The sequence below is a fragment of the Balaenoptera borealis genome (assembly GCF_965194805.1).
Source record: "Balaenoptera borealis genome assembly, chromosome: 3".
NCBI classification, from domain to species: Eukaryota; Metazoa; Chordata; class Mammalia; order Artiodactyla; family Balaenopteridae; genus Balaenoptera; species Balaenoptera borealis.
Genome location: NC_138866.1, coordinates 151,969,816 through 151,987,725, shown reverse-complemented (window position 1 = coordinate 151,987,725; position 17,910 = coordinate 151,969,816). Strand labels below are relative to the sequence as shown.

At 40.3% G+C, this 17,910-nt stretch overlaps 2 protein-coding genes and 1 long non-coding RNA gene across 14 annotated transcripts in view; 1 reads left to right on the top strand and 2 right to left on the bottom strand.

Moving 5' to 3' along the window:
* The window catches only part of LOC309627017 (5-formyltetrahydrofolate cyclo-ligase), a 298,975-nt gene extending 291,421 nt beyond the window's left edge, over positions 1-7,554 (bottom strand). For 10 of the 11 annotated variants that reach the window (XM_082388580.1, XM_082388572.1, XM_082388577.1 and 7 more), the window contains exon 1: positions 7,330-7,554. In XM_082388580.1, coding sequence (XP_082244706.1) covers positions 7,330-7,446 — 117 coding nt within the window. In that variant the 5' untranslated portion in view covers positions 7,447-7,554. Of the gene's footprint in view, positions 1-7,065; positions 7,183-7,329 lie in introns of those variants that run through there. The other variant, XM_082388571.1, reaches the window with a different exon arrangement.
* BCL2A1 (BCL2 related protein A1) overlaps positions 1-17,910 on the bottom strand; it is a 410,729-nt gene that overhangs the window by 386,621 nt on the left and 6,198 nt on the right. Inside the window, exon 2 of one of the 2 annotated variants that reach the window (XM_082388601.1) lies at positions 12,998-13,281. The exons of the other annotated variant lie outside the window; for it this stretch is intronic. Coding sequence (XP_082244727.1) covers positions 13,174-13,281 — 108 coding nt within the window. The 3' untranslated portion in view covers positions 12,998-13,173. Of the gene's footprint in view, positions 1-12,997; positions 13,282-17,910 lie in introns of those variants that run through there. 2 annotated transcript variants of the gene reach the window in all.
* The window catches only part of LOC309627039, a 33,650-nt gene continuing 23,999 nt past the window's right edge, over positions 8,260-17,910 (top strand). The window contains exon 1 of the long non-coding RNA XR_014243504.1: positions 8,260-8,345. This is a non-coding gene — a long non-coding RNA (uncharacterized lncRNA). The remainder of the gene's footprint in view (positions 8,346-17,910) is intronic.

Here is a 17,910-nt window from a genome sequence, read left to right as displayed (position 1 = left end):
TAAATGTAGCATCCTGGCCAGTCTGTAAACTCCCTGGGGCAGACAGCATGCCATACAGTCCTCTTAGCTCTACCCACCTCCGTCCCATCTGCTATAAGCTCTTCGGTTCAAATGAATGTTAAAATGTTCACAAAGATGGAAGGTGGGGGGATCCTGGAGAGGCAAAGGCCCTCTAAAAGCAAGTGCCATGTTGTAAAGAAGGTGCACCTGGGGGAAAGCAACCCTTCGTACTCAGTTTAATTAACTGATTAATTAATTTTTTGACCGTGCTGGTGTGCGTGATCTTAGCTCCCCGCCTAGGGATTGGACCCATGCCCCCTGCAGTGGAAGCACGGAGTCTTAACCACTGGACCGCCAGGGAAAGTACCCCCTTTGTACTCAGTTTAATCATTCATGAAGCAGAAGAAATGGGCTGAGCTTTGCTCACACAAGAAATTTTAATAATCTCAGAACTTCCCCAGTCTCAGAAGTTAGCTCTTAGTTCCCTTTTTTTTTTCTTCCTTTTCTGTTCTTCCCTGTTCTCCGAGCTGAGAAGGAAAAGTTACTGCAGAAGTGACTTATAGGGCTTTCCTGGTGGTGCAGTGGTTAAGAATCCACCTGCCAATGCAGGCGACATGGGTTGGAGCCCTGGTCCGGGAAGATCCCACATGCCACGGAGCAACTAAGCCCGTACGCCACAACTACTGAGCCTGCGCTCTACAGCCCGCGAGCCACAACTACTGAGCCCATGTGCCACAACTACTGAAGCCCGTGTGCCTAGAGCCTGTGCTCCACAATAAGAGAAGCCACCACAATGAGAAGCCCACGCACTGCAACAAAGAGTAGCCCCAGCTCGCCACAACTAGAGAAAGCCCGCATGCAGCAACAAAGACCCAATGCAGCCAAAAATAAATAAATAGATTTATTTTTTTTTAAAAAGTGACATAATATGAGTGCCAGAAAGACACAGGCACAGAAAGTCAAGTTATTCCTAATAAAAAGGGACACAGAAGTTAAGTAGATATAGCACACCAAACCAGTGCTAAGGAAGGAAGTTAACTCTACCTTTCTGAGCAGTTACATAGCTGTTATCAGGCCTGAAGTGGGCAAAGCAAATGGAACTGTGAAACCCAGAAGTTGGGCAGATCTGAGGTTTTTGGCACCCAAGTACTTTCTGGGAAAGTTAAATGTGTATATTGTTCTCTTTAAAGCAGAACACAGAAAATCAAAAGCTGAATAAGCAGTAATAAACATCAGTTAAAATTCAGTGTGAGACTATGTATACACACTTATCTTTCTTTCTTCCTCAAATCTCATTTATATGACAGTAAAAAAGCACACAAAAAAGAAAGCCAGGATAGCACTGATAACAAGAGGATAGAGATTTCACTAGTTTCTGCAAGACAGAGTGGATGGGACAGTATTTACAGACAAAAGAGCAGCAGATCACAACACTTGGGGAACATGGATGTAGGTTAGACAGAATCCATTCTTCCCATGGAATTCCAAAGTGACTACAAAAAGCAAAGGAAATCCCCATTAGCTATCACACCTTCATTCATAAATATGTACAGACAGTAACAGTTCATCAAACATTTTAGAAAGCCAAAACACAAATTAGAAGGATTTTTTAAAAGGGGGATTGATACAGCCACTATGGAGAACAGTACCTTAAAAAACAGTTCCTTAAAAAACTAAAAATAGAACTACCATATGATCCAGCAGTCCCACTCCTGGGCATATACCCAGAGAAAACCATAATTCAAAAAGACACATGCACCCCAGTGTTCATTGTAGCACTATTTACAATAGCCAGGACATGGAAGCAACCTAAATGTCCATCAACAGAGGAATGGATAAAGAAGATGTGGTACATATATACAATGGAATATTACTCAACCATAAAAAGGAACGAAATTATGCCATTTGCAGAGACGTGGATGGACCTAGAGACTGTCATACAAAGTAAGTCAGAAAGAGAAAAACAAATTAATGCATATATGTGGAATCTACAAAAATGGTACAGATGAACCTATTTTCAAAGCAGAAACAGAGACACAGGTGTAGAGAACAAACATATGGATACCAAGGGGGAAAGGGGGTGGGGTGGGAGGAACTGGGAGACTGGGATTGACAGATATACCCTAATATGTATGAAACAGATAACTAAGGAGAACCTACTATATAGCACAGGGAACTTTACTCAGTGCTCTGTGGTAACCTAAATGGGAAGGAAATCCAAAAAACAGGATATATGTATAAGTATGGCTGATTCACTTTGCTGTACAGCAGAAACTGACACAGCAGTGTAAAGCAACTATACTCCAATAAAAATAAATAAATAAATAAAAATAAAAGAGGAGGTGGGGGGAGTGATCCAGCAGGAAACTGAGATAATTATAATTCCGAGAACATGGATTTTAAAAAATTCTAATTAGTTTTCTCAGACAAGTTCAAGAAGATAGGTGCATCTATAAAACAACAGGCTGCTTTGGAAAGAAAGCAATCGGAGAATTAAAAAATACCTGGAAATTAAAATTAAGATTACCAAAATTAAAACAATTCAGGAGAAAGCCTCAAGTAGGGGAAAAAGACAAAGATGTGGGGAAAATGAGAAAAAATGTTAAGAGACATAGAAGATCAATCTAGGATTTTTACTATTTGATTAACAGGAATTGCAGAAAGGAAAAGAAGTAATCAAAGACATAATAGATAAAGATACCAGTCTTCAGACTGAATGGAGGTCATGGATGCTGAGCAGAACAAAGAAAATTAATTTTAAACTTGAAATTCAAACTCTCAATCAGGTAAAAACATTTCCTAATGTATAAAGTATTAAAAACTTTACCCTCATAGATATTTTCTCCCAAAAAAAGTTACTTGAGAATACAATCTAATAAAATATCAACAAAAAAAAAGGGGATTCTCTGGTGGCGCAGTGGTTAAGAATCCGCCTGCCAATGCAGGGGACACGGGTTCGAGCCCTGGTCCAGGAAGATCCCACATGCCGCAGAGCAACTAAGCCCACGCGCACAACTACTGAGCCTGTGCTCTAGAGCCCGTGAGCCACAACTACTGAGCCTGTGTGCCACAACTACTGAGTGTGCGCTCTAGAGCCTGCGAGCCACAACTATTGAGCCCACATGCCACAATTACTGAAGCCCACGCGCCTAGAGCCCGTGTTCTGCAACAAGAGAAGCCCCCGCAATGAGAAGCCCGCACACCACAACAAAGAGTAGCCCCCGCTCACCGCAACTAGAGAAAGCCTGCACACAGCAACAAAGACCCAACGCAGCCAAAAATAAAGAAAGAAAATAAAGAAAAAGAAGAAGGAAGGAAAAGATCTAAGAGAGAAGATACTGGATTCAAGAAACAGCCCTAACTTAAAAGCAGAGAATGAGGAACCCCAGGGCAATGGCTATAGCACAGACTGAAAGTCGACCAGACCAGAAGGAGCAGTGGACTAGAGTACTTTCAAGAAGAAAGTGGATTTATTTTAACAGACAAAATGAAAAAGAATCTATTGATAAGGCATATTCTTGTTTTGCCAAAAAGGAAAAACAAAGGCAATCAGAAACTTGAACAGAGAGCTAAATTAGAAATTTATACTCCAAATAGAAAAATTAAGCACGCCATAATTTCAAGCAATTATAAAGCATAAGAAAAAAGAAAGTATTTGAGGGCTTCCCTGGTGGCGCAGTGGTTGAGAATCTGCCTGTCAATTAAGGGGACACGGGTTCGAGCCCTGGTCTGGGAAGATCCCACATGCCGCGGAGCAACTAGGCCCGTGAGCCACAATTACTGAGCCTGCGCGTCTGGAGCCTGTGCTCCGCAACAAGAGAGGCCACGATAATGAGAGGCCCGCGCACGGCGATGAAGAGTGGCCCCCACTTGCCGCAACTAGAGAAAGCCCTTGCACAGAAACGAAGACCCAACACAGCCATAAATAAATAAATAAATAAATAAATAAAAATGAAAAAACAAAAACAAAAAGAAAGTATTTGATATTAACACTTGAAACATTCCCCTCCTAGCCACACACATCTAGTGACATTGAATTGTATATCCTTTTCTTACACATTCAATGATACAATTTGTTTCTGTAGTGAACACTATATATATAACCACAATACTGTAAATACTATTTACTTGAATTTCAAGTTTGAAAATCAGGCACAGAAAATGCTCAGTAGACTCATTATAGTTATAGAACAGAACACAAATATTATAAAAACTTGGCAATGTAAATATAATGATACAGGTGTCAGAAATAGGCAGATAGAATGGAAAACAAAATGAGTACTTGGCACTAATTTCCTCATCTTATTTGTTGAGGAGTCAAGATATGGCATAAAGTATAATTTCTTTACCACACATTACTTTTCTGATAAAATTCTAAATTATTAAAAAAATGCTGTGTCAATAAGAATAAATTTGCCTTTTTAAAAATTATTGGGAGAAAGGCATCATTTAATACCTTTACTGTATTGAACATGCACTATGGCAAAACACTGTTCTAGTGCCAGTATGTTGATATTTTGGGCCTGGATCCATTGGTTGGTCATGAAGTCAACAGTGGGTTACAATCAGCAAATGAAATAGAAAATATTAAAGTTCGTTGTATATAGTAAGAGTTGTCAAACACCTGGTTGTGAGACAGATTTCTTATATGAGTACATTTATTTGTATGGAGTAAAATGTGTTTATTACTGGGAGTCATGGGTCTGCTTTTGAATTTTTCTCTCTCTGATGCCAGCTCTCAGTTGTCAATCTACTGGTATCAGTGGTTCTGTCTCTATATGGCTACTATTCCCACCTGGAGTTTTTTTTAATTCTAATCTACTATAGACAAAGAAACCAAACTGAACTCATCTTTATTGTTCCCATGCCCCTCCAAAATCTGCTCCAACTCTTACCTTCCTTGTGCCTAGTAATGTTCAAAACCCTTTATCCCCAGCTCTAAAGTTTGGAATCATAGGTGACCCCCCTTTTCCAGTACTCTCTAATCTCCATCCAGTTAATTGCCAAGTCCCGCTGATTCTCACTACATAGTCTCTCATTTACCTGCTTTTTCCCCTCACCTTCACCGCCCATGCCCTTGTTTACATCTTTATTACCTCTCACCCAAATTATCACAACAGCCCCTTACTGGTCTCCATGTATTTTTTTTCTCATTCTTCCACCCCCAACCCATTTTCCAAAAATGCTGCCAATATTCTCTTCCTAAAGGATATATCAAATATATGTAAAGCACTCAATGCATCCCTTAACACACTTCTTTAACCTTCACGATAGGTCTTCAGGGATGACATTATCCTTCTTACAGATAAGGAACCAGAGGCTCAGAAAGATTAGGGGACTTGTCCAAGGCCATATGCAGCTAAAACGCAGTGGAGCCAGATTAAATCCAGAGCTAGAGTTCCAAAACCCATGTTAAATTGTCTTTCCTTCTCTTGCCAAAATATTCCTGCACATGTTCACCCACCCTATCTTCCCTTCACCTGACAAAATTCATCTTGTACTACAAAATATTTCTCAAACATCTCCCCATAGAAAGAAAGCCTTCTGATTCCCCCTCCCCTAAGCTTGGTTTCTACAGCTTTGGTGTTTACCTTTACCGTACATCTCAAAGCACTGCAATTCTTTATTCACATGTCTGTTTCCTCTTGAAGACTCTCTGCTCCTTCAGAGCAACAATCCTACCTTAATATTTATTTGGCTGCGCTGGGTCTTTAGTTGCAGCACGTGGGATCTTTTAGTTGCGGCATGCAGGCTCTTAGTTGCGGCATGCAGGATCTAGTTCCCTGGCCAGTGATCGAACCCGGGCCCCCTGCATTGGGAGCGCATAGTCTTAACCACTGGACCACCAGGGAAGTCCAACAAGCCTATCTTTTTCATTCCTACAACCCAGTACATAGCAAAGTATGGCCCACAGTATGAGTTCAATATATGTGAATTAATTAGCTAAATTTTAAGCACCTAGAGAGTAAGGATAAGATTCTATACTTCTCTACATCCACTAAAGCAACTAATGCCTTCCTCATATAGCTAAAAATACTGAGTTTGAATAAATAAACTAACATCTGCATAGATCCCCTCCTGCACACCTATGTATATGAAGAGGGGGATGAAATGCTTGTATTTGCTTTACTGCTTTAACCCATAGGAACCTTGAATTTGAGAAACTAATGGATGATAGACTAGCGAAGGATAATTTAAAAATTCTCACGGCGTATCTAATTTCAAGGGACATCAAGGAAAAGAACTCCCATGCTAATTTCCGAATATAACATTGGTATCTATGTCAGAGACAGGATGCTGGGGAAGACGGATCATTAGTTTGACTTAGAATTACTAACATTTACTTATTCACGGGACATCAATTTTTTTTCCCTCGGGCGTCCAACAAAAACCAGTCTCCCAGACATCTTTAGCACATGCCTTCAGGACAGGATCTATCCGCCATTTTACTGATACGAAAACTGGCATTACATGAACTTGTATTATACTACACGGTAGTATATAACAAGTCAGTCTGCGAAAGTAACAAAATCTAGGTATTATAACCAACAGGCACGAAACTGGACTCATTCCCCTAATTTCCCTCTTCTGCTTCCTATCTTCTTGGGCAGCCTAAGTATGAGAATCAGTTCTTTCATTAATTCAGAAAAGCATTTAATGTTCACCTACTGAGTGATAGGAGGAGGCTAGGCCCTGAGGCTACGGAGACAGGGCTCTGCCCTCCACAGGCTCAGTGAAGGGCTTCCATCCTTGAGCATCTCTGCACCCCATCCTGGGCTCCCTCGTCTGAAGTAATTGCATCTTTCTCTGATCATTTTACTGCTATGACTGGACTCTAATTTTTTTTATTTTTTATTTTTTGGTCGCGTTGCGTGGCATGTGCGATCTTAATTCCCCGACCAGGGAGCCAACCCGCGCCCCCTGCAGTGGAAGCGCGGAGTCCTAACCACCGGACCGCCGGCGGGAAGCCCCCTGTAATTCATTCAGACTCACTGAAGGCACACTGGCGCTCAGGTGTCCGCCCGTCTCCCCCTCTAGATCTTTCTGCTCTTACGCTGCTCTTACCTCAGCAGTGTGTCACCCACTTCCATCCTCTCCCTCACAAACCCCATAACTCTCCACGGCGCCATCGCCCCGGGACACTGAGCACAACACCGTCCCAGCACCCACAACAGGACTTGCGCGCGCTCAGGGGAACACTGCGCGCCTTCAGCGGACGTGCGCGCGCCGGGCGGACGTGCGCGCGTCGGAGGTCTGCGCCTGCGCAGATCCGCAGGCCTGAAGGCGTCCGGCCCCGGCGTTACGGTGGCTGTCGTCGCGTTCTCCCACCTTCTGGGCCAAGAGGCGGGACTGGCGCAGCCGCTCCTCGGCGCTCAGCGCCCGCAAACGCCGCTTCAGCTCGGCCCGCAGGCTCCGCTTGGCGCTGCTCACGGCCGCGGCCGCCATCTCGCGGGTGCGATCCGGGTCCCGTCCGCAGGCCGCTGGGTCCGCCCGCCCCGGGGAGTGTCCGGGCTCGGCCGGGCGCGCCCCCCGCTTCCGGGTCGCCGGGCGCACCACGCCTCCCGCCCTTGGTACCCGAACTAAGTGCCTTCGCGGTCAATGTACGCCCCTCCCCCAGCAAGTCGAAGGCAGCCGTGACAGCTCTGCACGCCTGACCTCCCTGGGCCGGCGGTACTACTGGAAGGAGTTCTGTAAAGGCTCAGGATTCCCTGGGTGCCACGTGTCGTGTAGTACTGGGGCTGTCTGGGGCCTGAAAAGGCAAAGGCAGGCCGAATAGAGAAATCTGTATGATACGCAGTCCTGTTAGCTAAAGGGAAGATGACTTTTTTAGTCTGTAATAAAGACTTCCTCTTTTTCTTTTCCAGTAGCTGGGAGGGAGCTGGTTTACTGCCGATGGGCGGGACAGATCCTTGATGAAGCAAGTGATTTTCTCTTACCATCAGCATGTCTCTTCTGTTCACCTCTGGAGAACTCAGGACTGAAAGTTAGTTCATTACAGGCTCAAGGTCCAACAATATTTTCACTGTAGAATAACTGGAACTTGCTCCTACTATAAAAGTTCTGTTCCGGGACTTCCCTGGTGGTCCAGTGGTTAAGACAACGCTTCCAAAGCAGGGGGTGCGGGTTCATCCCTGGTGGGGGAACTGAGATCCCACATGACGCATGGCCAAAAAAATAAAATGAAAAAAAAAAAAAAAGTTCTGTTCCTTCAGAAACAGAAGATTTGAGAAAGTGTAGACACCAAGAATTTTTTTCTCTTGCAGGGCATGTGACCTGGATTGGGAGGAGAGAGGATAGTAGCTCAAGGGAAGGCGTGGAGAAAGGCTCCGTAATCTGATGAAAAGGTGAGAAAGTTAATTAATCGGTGGATAAAGAAAATAAACTTTGAAATTGTTGGAAATTTAGAGAAAATACAGCAAGTCTATGTGAAGGTTTAGTAAGTTTTATGTCAATAAATCAACTTTGCTAAAATGTGTGTGGAAAAAGAAGCATTGAAGAATAGCTAGGAGAACGCTGAAGAAAACAAAAGACCGCAGCAGGGAACTAGCCTTTCCAGACACTGAAACATATTATAAAGGCTCTATAATTAAAACAATGTGGTACTGCCACTTGAATATACAGTGGACCAGTGGAATAGAATAGAAAGAACAGAAGGAGATATAGAACGGACTTCCTAGCCTCCATAATCACATAAGCCAAGTCTTTATATTCTCTTTATAGATAGATATTGTCTATTTGTTCTGTATCAATACATACGTATATATATACACACACATACACATATATCAGGAGATAATATTAATAGGAGATATATTATCAGGTATATATAATAAGATATAAGGTATATATATATATCCTATTGGTTCAGTTTCTCTGAAGAACTCTAATACAGATTTCTATATGCTAACAATGAATAATCTGACATTTAAAAAACAATTCCATTTACAAGAGCATTAGAAAAATAAAATACTTAGGAATAAATTTAACAAAGGGAGAGTTAAACTTCTGAAAGCTACATGGCATTGTTGAAAGAAAGAAAACCTGTATAAGTGAAAGGACAGCTCATGTTTATAGATCGGAAGACTTAGTATTTTTAAGATAGCAGTACTCCACAAATTAATCTATAGAATCAATGCAGTCCCTATCAAATTTGGCCTTTTTGCAGAAATCAATAAGCCAATCCTAAAATTCATATGGAAATGCAAGGAACCCAGAATAACCAAAACAACTTTGAAAAAGAAGAACAGAGTTGGAAAACTCATACTTGCCAACTTCAAAAGTTACTACAAAGTTACAGTAATCAAGACAGTATGGTATTTGCTTAAAGATAGATAGGAAAATGTCATAGAATTGAGAGTCCAGAAATAAGCCTTTACATTTATAGTTGATGTGTTTTTTTTTTTGACAAAAGTACCAAGATAATTCTATAGGTAAAGAATAGTCTTTTCTAACAAATGATGCTGGGACAGCTAAATGTCTACATGCAAAAGTTAACTCAAAATAGATAAAAGACCTAAATATAAGAGCTAAAATGAAACTCTTGGAAGAAAACATAGGCATAAATCTTCATCACCTTGGCTTCAGCAATGGTTTCTTAGTTATAACACCAAAACCACAAGCAAGAAAGGAAAAGTAAATTGGACTTCATCAAAATTAAAAACATTTGTGCATCAAAGGACACTATCAAGAAAATGAAAAGACAACCTACAGACTGGGAGAGAATATTCACACAAGTCATATATCTGACAAGGGACTTGTATCTAAAATATATAAAGAACTCTTCAACTCAGCAATTAAAAAAAAAAGATAATCCAATTTAAAAATGCGCAAAGGACTTGAATAGACATTTCTCCACATCAGATATCCAAATGACCAATAAGCACTTAAAAAGATCACCATTAGTCATTAGAGAAATCCAAATCAAAACCACAGAGAGGCACCACTTCTCACTAGGGTGGCTATAGTAAAAAAAACGAGATAAATGTTGACAAGGGTGTGGAGAAATGGGAACCCTTATAATGTTCTACATACATATACATACAAGAAGGGTGTGGAGAGAAGCCAAAATAGAATACAAGCAGGGACGAACAAACTGAACTGTATTGTCAGTGATTAGCATAACCACAACAGGTGGGTGGAGAAGAAAAAAAACTAAGTTAAGTAACTTTGGAAAACAGTATTTTGACTGTATACTGTAAGGCCAAAGACAAAAATAACTTTACACAAATATTGCACTAGTTAGTACGTTTATTTTTCACAGGGGTGTATATTAACAATTGTGAAGTGACTTTATTCTAGAATTGAATAAATAAGGAAAGATATTGTGGATAATGAGTCAGGTTTCTCCCTGTTGGAAAAAGAAGTTACACATAAAGAAAGAGGGAATTGGGGAATGAACCCTGTGGTGCTGGATAATTAGAAGTGTCAGTATTGAAACTAACACAACATTGTAAATCAACTATACTCAAAAAAAACCCCAAGTGTCAGTATGAACCCATGGTTTTAAATATATAAACAAATGGATAGATACAGAAATAAATAGAGATATGTATGTTGAAAGCGCACATATATTTCCTAGCTCTGTTTGGGAGAGGGCCTAGAAGCAGTGACACTGCAGTAGCAATGAAATCTAGCAACCAGATCTTGATTTCTAAATATTCTCTGATAAACAACCAGGGCTTCTTGATTCTAGAGTTGAGGCAGGAACAAGATGGGCCTGGAACAAATTGTAGGGCCATAGAGTAAGGAAGTGATTTTTTTTAAATAAATTTATTTATTTATTTATTTTTGGCTGTGTTGGGTCTTCATTGCTGCACACGGGCTTTCTCTAATTGCAGTGAGCGGGGGCTACTCTTCGTTGCAGTGCGCGAGCTTCTTGTTGCAGTGGCTTCTCTTGTTGCAGAGCACAGGCTCTAGGTGCACGGGCTTCAGTAGTTGTGGCATGTGGGCTCAGTAGTTGTGGCACATGGGCTTAGTTGCTCCGTGGCATGTGGGATCTTCCTGGACCAGGGCTCGAACTCGTGTCCCCTACATTGGCAGGTGGCTTCTTAACCACTGCTCCACCAGGGAAGTCCCTATGTTTTTATTTCTTTTGAATAAATACGTAAGAGTGGAGTTGCTGGGTCCTACAGTAAGTATGTGTTTAACTTTATGAGAAGTTGCCGATCTGTTTTCCAAAGCAGTTGTACAGTTTGCCATTATCACCAGTGGTGGATGAGAGTTCCAGTTATTCCACATCTTCCTCAAGGGTGGTATTATTAGTCTTTTTTATTTTAGCCATCCTGGAGGATGTGCAGTGGTCTCATTGTGGTTTTAATTTGCATCTCCCTCATGATTAATGGTGTCCCAGCATCTTTTCCATGTCTGTTGACCATCTACTTTTGTGTGTGAAGTGTGTGTTCCAATTTTTTGCCAATTTTTAAATTAGGTTGATGGTCCTGTTGTTATCGAATTGTACAAGTATTATATTTATTCTGGATACAAGTCCTTTGTCAGATAATAATGTGACATATATTATCTCTCATTCCATGGCTTGCTTTCTTTGAGTTTTTTTTTTTAAACAGCTTTATTGAGATATAATTCACATACCCTCTCTTTGACTGCTTAACTGTGTCTTTTTAAAAGAATTTTAAAATTTTGGTGATTTCTGAATTACCATTTTCTTTCCTTTCTGGTTCAGGTTTTTTGTATTGTAGCTAAGAAATCTTTGCCTACTCCAAGGTTGTGAAGATTTTCTCATGTGTTTTCCTCTTGGAGTTTTATAGTTCACATTTAGGTCTGTGATCTGTTTTCACTTTCTTTTTTGTGTTTGGCTTGAGGTAGGAGTTGAGGTTCATAAAAGCCTTTTTTCTTTAAAGTGCTAAACAGAACACACAGTGAGCTGCACTTTGAAAGACCAGGTCACCAACCAAGCCAGAAATGGTCAGTGATATCCCAGTGTCACTTTGTTAAATAGATCATGGCAGTGTAAAAGCCAGGGTTTGTGGTTTCTTGTGCAAGTGTATTCCAGGTAGCAGTACCCTTACACATGCTTCCTGTTTATGTCCGTTCATGACTATTCATTCCCACCACTTAGCTCTGATTAATGCAAAAATGAATTAAAACTTAACACAGTTCAGTAGGGGGAGGGGAGGCACTTGGCTGAAGAGGGAAAAAGAAAATGCTCCCTGCCTCCTGCAGACACAAGCCCAGGTGGCCTAGGTAGTTGCCTCTCAGATGTGATTTGATAAGTAACCAAAGCTACTTTTGTCAAAAATATTTCCCTGCTGACTTGCCCCAGTGTCCTAATCCCCACCATTAAGAATCACTATGAGAGGTAAAGCATGAATTAACTGAAATCCCCTGTGAAAATGCCCATAGCCTGAAGGGGGTGCTGGGGAGGGAAGGCTGTGGTTTCTTTATTGGATCAATCAACAACTTCCTAGGAAAGGAAAAGCAAGCCCCAGTGGGGCAGAGATTGTATTGAGGGAGGAAAAGGAAGAGTGGGAAAGTCGAGAACAAGGTACTGTGCTCCCATGTTGCAACCAGATTTGCTGACCTAAAAAATCAGAACACAGGGGCTAATAAAAGACATAATTTTCTACTTTGTGAAATTTTTAAATAGAGAGTTTAACAGTGGCCCAATGTTGAATGGTTTACCTGTCTTTGTTCAGACTATCCCGGAGTCTCCTCCATATCTGGTTGCCATATTCATCAACTTTACATGGCAACTCTAAAGTGTGGCAGAGAGGGCATTGGTGGAAAACCCTATGTAAGCATCTAGGGGCACCGGGGACTCCAGAAAGCTTGGAGCCCAGAGGTACATGAGAAGCAGACCTCACCCATCATCAGTCTAGACTGGCGACACCGAAAATGATTTTTGGGTAATGGACACACCCTTAAGAAAATCTGCCAAAGACATCACCTTCCTGGTCATCATTCTCTTAATTCAATCTCTGTACCCTGTATTGAGCTTTACCCTTTTGTTGGACCCGCAGGCAGGACACAAATTACGTACAGAGACAAATACATACAATTTATTCATTAAAATGGGGACAAAATTCCCATAACTCTGGAATGTCAAGTTATATCATCAAAGTTCTTTGTTTAGAAGTAGAAGTAAGTGTTGGCAAGTGCTTCTTGTACAATTCAAGAAAATTAGGCAGATTTCACAATATGGAGTGTCCTTTTTGGTCAATAGTACTGCTTCAGGAGACATAATATTTCACAGATCATTCCTGTAACTTCCAGAAAAGTCAGCCAGCCAGATTTGGGTTCAAACTTCTTTACAAAGCCATTTTCCTATGAGAGAACAAATTTAACATTTTAAAAATTAGTGGAGACTAAGTTTGCTGGAATGAAAAGCAAAGAAACTTTCATTTAAAAAATGCAGGTAGTCAATCTTCTCTGTACTTTCACCAGTTTTATTCTATTCATCCTTATTATCATTCTCTATCTCCCATTCCAGACTGCTCTAGAGCAGCACTGTCCAATAAAAATATAGTGTGAGCTACCTATGTAATTTTTTTTAGTAGCCACATTTTTTTTTTTTTTTTTTTTTTTGCGGGATCTTAGTTCCCCAACCAGGGATTGAACCCACACCTTCTGCAGTGAAAGCGAAGAGTCCTAACCACTGGATCGCCAGGGAATTCCCAGTAGCCACATTTTTAAAAGTAAAAAGAAAGAGGCAAAATTAATTTTTAAAATATATTTAGTTCATCTAAAATGTTATAATTTCGGGACTTCCCTGGTCGTCTAGTGGTTAAGACTCTGCACGTCCACTGCAGGGGGCATGGGTTCGATCCCTGCTTGCTGAACTAGGATCCCGCATGCCTGCCTCACAGCCAAAAATAAATGAATGAATGAATGAATGAGTAAATAAATAAAGTGTTATGATTTCAATATGTAATCAATATGGAAACAAGATATTTTACTTTTTTTTGTACTGAATCTTTAAAACCCAATGTGTGTTTGTACTTAGGGCATCTCTTAATTCAGACCAGCCACACTGCAACTGTGCAAGAGTCACAAGTGACAAGTGGCTGCTATATCGGATGGCATAGCTCTAGAGGACAGAAAATCTATCTTTTTTTTCCCCTCTTTTTCTTTCAAATGTCTGGCATTGAAATATGCATTCATATTTGTAAACCCCATTGTGCTGAGAGTCATAAGGACTCAACAGTAAAGCCAGATTAAATCAGTGCCTCTGAGCCTGTGAGAAAGTTGTGGTTTCCATTACAATTCATTCTCTTTTTGATCAGACATGTTTTTTTTAAAACAAATAAGAGTATAAACTGGACACTGTATGTAATTAATTTATAATCTATTCTTATAGAGCATCCTCACTGAAAAGTACCTCTGAGATCACCCGGCCTAATGCCCTCTCTTATTTTGACAAATGAGGAAACTGAGGTCCAGAAAAAAAGTTACATAAGGTTACCTGACTTCTTAGTGCTTGGACCTCTACTGGGATGCAGACACCATTCTTTTCACTCCGTAAATTTTCAAACCACCACCAAGAAGATTAGAAAATAGTTAAGATAATTTTTTTTAAATGTTCATCTTGTAAACATTTGCTCTGCCTCCAGCAAGTTCCATTTCTGGGGGTTACAAATGCCTTCAAGTAGTTCACAGTCTAGTGTGACTAATATCAAAATGTAAACCAAGCATATTTCTTTGACAGAGAACTCTGTAGTGCCTTGGAATTGTCTTTTTGAGCATCACTGGCAGCGCAGACAAACACCAGTCAGGGGAATTTTCCATTGAAAAGACTGAGCAAGAAAGCCAGCTTCCACTAACCCTCTGTGTGAAGTGTGGAGTCATGCTGGGAGATGCATGCTGTCACATGCTAACAGAGGAGACAGACTGCCCCTTCTCTTCTTCCTCTTTCCCCTGCCCTTACACACTCACACATTTCCCGTACATTCTAGGTGTGCATCCACTTCAGTGCTTGCCTTCCTAGAATTTTCACAAACCCCGTATTAATGGGGCACTCTAAAATGATTTTTATTATTGTTACAGTGATCACCATCTATTACAATTAGGCAGTTAATATGTCATCCTCTTATATATATTAAAGTTCTAAACTAAAGCATGAACAAAGGAGAGACTTCTCTGGTGGTCCAGTGGTAAGACTCCGTGCTCCCAATGCAGGGGGCCCGCGTTCGATCCCTGGTTGGGGAACTAGATCCCGCATGCATGTCACAACTAAGAAACCCGCATGCCACAACTAAGACCGGGTGCAGCCAAAATAAATGAATAAATATTAAAGCGTGAACAAAGGAAAAAACTGACAAATTCAGCAATACGAAGATTAAAGTTTTTTAAAACGATAAGAAACTAAAATAAGAAGAACAACAGACCAGGAGACTATTTACATTTGCCATGAAAGAGTTCGTTCAAATGTGAGAGAAAAATCATCAACCCCTTAATAGTTAAAAAAGGCAAAGGCTGTTAAAAAGAGAAATATAAATCATTAACAAGTATATGGGGGGAAGGGGGTGGGATGAATTGGGAGGTTGGGATTGACATAGATACACTAATATGTATAAAATAGATAACTAATAAGAACCTGCTATATAAAAAAATAGACACACAAAAATAGAATTGTCTTAAAAAAAGTATATGGGAAAGAATTCCACATTACTAGCAGTTAAATAAATTCACATTTTAATACATGTTATTGTTTTTTAGACCTATTAAATTGACCTTGTTATCTTAAGCCTATTAAACCCTCAAAATTATATCTAATGGTTCCGCCCAATGCTGGTAAAGTTGTGGCATTGTCCCATTGATACAAACCTTCTGAAAGCAATATGTATTCCAATATGTACAAGTAGTGTAATTATACTCATATATGAACCAATCATTCTAGTGTTAGAAAGTGATCATGAGGCGATCTTCTAAAATGTGGGGGGAAAACCATCTTCATGTTCAGTATTGAAGCATTATTTCTAAGAAGGGAAAACAGAAACCAACCCAAATGTCTAACAGTTGGGAATTGCTTAAGTAAATTATGATGCATAAAACTGGTGGGATATTCTGTAGACACTGAAAATGTTAACATGGAATAAGTGAGGCAAGTTGTTTAAAAAATCACTCTGACTGCTGTGTGGAGAACAGACCATCGCAGGGCAAGCATGGAGGTAGGGACACTGGTAGGAGGCTCTGGACATAGTCAAGTGCGAGAGGAGAGTCGCCTGGGCGCACTGGGTATGCAGTATTTCAAAGGTGCCCCCAACAGAATTTGCTGATGAGTTGGACGTAGGGTATGAGGGAAAGGGGTCACGGGTGACTCCCAAGGTTAGAGAGCTGAACTTAGGTTTCCTGAAGGACCCACAGGAAGACTTGAACTATGTTTCACCTTAGTTTTCATTAAATGATTTTTAAATCTCAAGTTAAAATTCAAAAGAAATACAAGACGAATCTGGCCCCCAATCTGTTTAGTCAAAGGATATGTAAGAATTCTTGAGATCGTATTACATCGCTGCTAGATCTTTACGCCTTTTGGAAATGCCTTTGCCAGATTGAATACTTAGTCAGTCGTCTACATGCCTGTGTATGTCCTTTTATTTGCCCTCACCAGACCATTATTTAAAGCAAGATGATCATAAAAAAATACAACCTACTTTGCCTAACTCTTATGACTCAGACTTTAATATACTGGTCACTTGGAAAGCACCAATTCTGACTGTACATCCCTACTTTCAAAAGGGGCTTTCTTTTGGTATTAGAGTAGTTTTAAGAATTACATATTTAAACTTTCTGGAATTTCCCATGTAACCTTCATAGTTGTATTAATATTTGACAGTTTACAAAGCACTCTTACAGAAATGTCCTTTAATCTTTTAACTTCCCTTCTAAGGTACATATTACTGTCTTCATTATATATTACATATAACATAATATAATATTTATTATATGTATTATATTAGGAATTTGAGTTTCAAGTTACTTCTGAAACTCACTCAAGATCACACTTCTAGTGAATGGGAAAACCAGAGTTCAAATCTCAGTTTCTATGCTAGTTCATTCAATCATCCCATCAACAAATATTTGTTGGCTACCTTCTATACCATAGGCCCTGGGCCAAGCATGCAGTATTCAGTGGTGCTTTAGGTAGACATGATTCCTCCCGTGTGGAGCTGAGGGCTGAGTGTCCTTTCCACTCAACCAGCACAGGCACAGGAGAATGCTTTACTGAAGAGGGCAAAAGTAAGAAAGCCACCTAGCTGCAAAGGAAAGGCAATCCCAAGGGGTGAGATGAGTTTCATCTCAGGCACATTCTAATGGTTTTTAAGAACCAGCCTTTCCTCATGAATGCCAAAGACTGACAAAAACAAATAGCACTAGCTCTCCTGTGAGATCTATGAGAGGCTATTCGTTTTCAGCACGTCAAATTGGCAGAGGGACAGGAGGAAATAACGGTAAATGTGGAAGAGGAATAGAAAGCGAGATGAGAAGCAGCAAAGAAAAGAAGGAGAGAAAGAAAAGAAGGGAGAAAGAGGGAGGGAGGGAAGGAAAAAGGGGAGGAAGAAAGGAAGGAAAGTAACTCACTTAATCTCATAAGTAATCAAATTTAGGAGATTATGACCCCATTTTGATACACTGGTCTTATTTTTTTTACCTTTAGGGCATCTGTTTTAGATGGTGGCTAATATCTAACTATAGTTGATATAATTTCTGGAGATTAAATCTATTCAGGGAAGTTAGGCAATATTACTACTAATAATAACAATAGCCCTAAGCTTGTATTGAGTTATTTGTAGAAACTGTGTTCTGGGTGCTTTATATATAATATGAACTGATTTAATCCTTACACCAGTCCTAGGAGATAGACAGCAATAGTCTTCCCATTTTACACATGAGGTTTAGGGAAGTTAAATAACTTGTTTACGTCACACAGGTAGTAAGCATGAAATGAACTCAGGT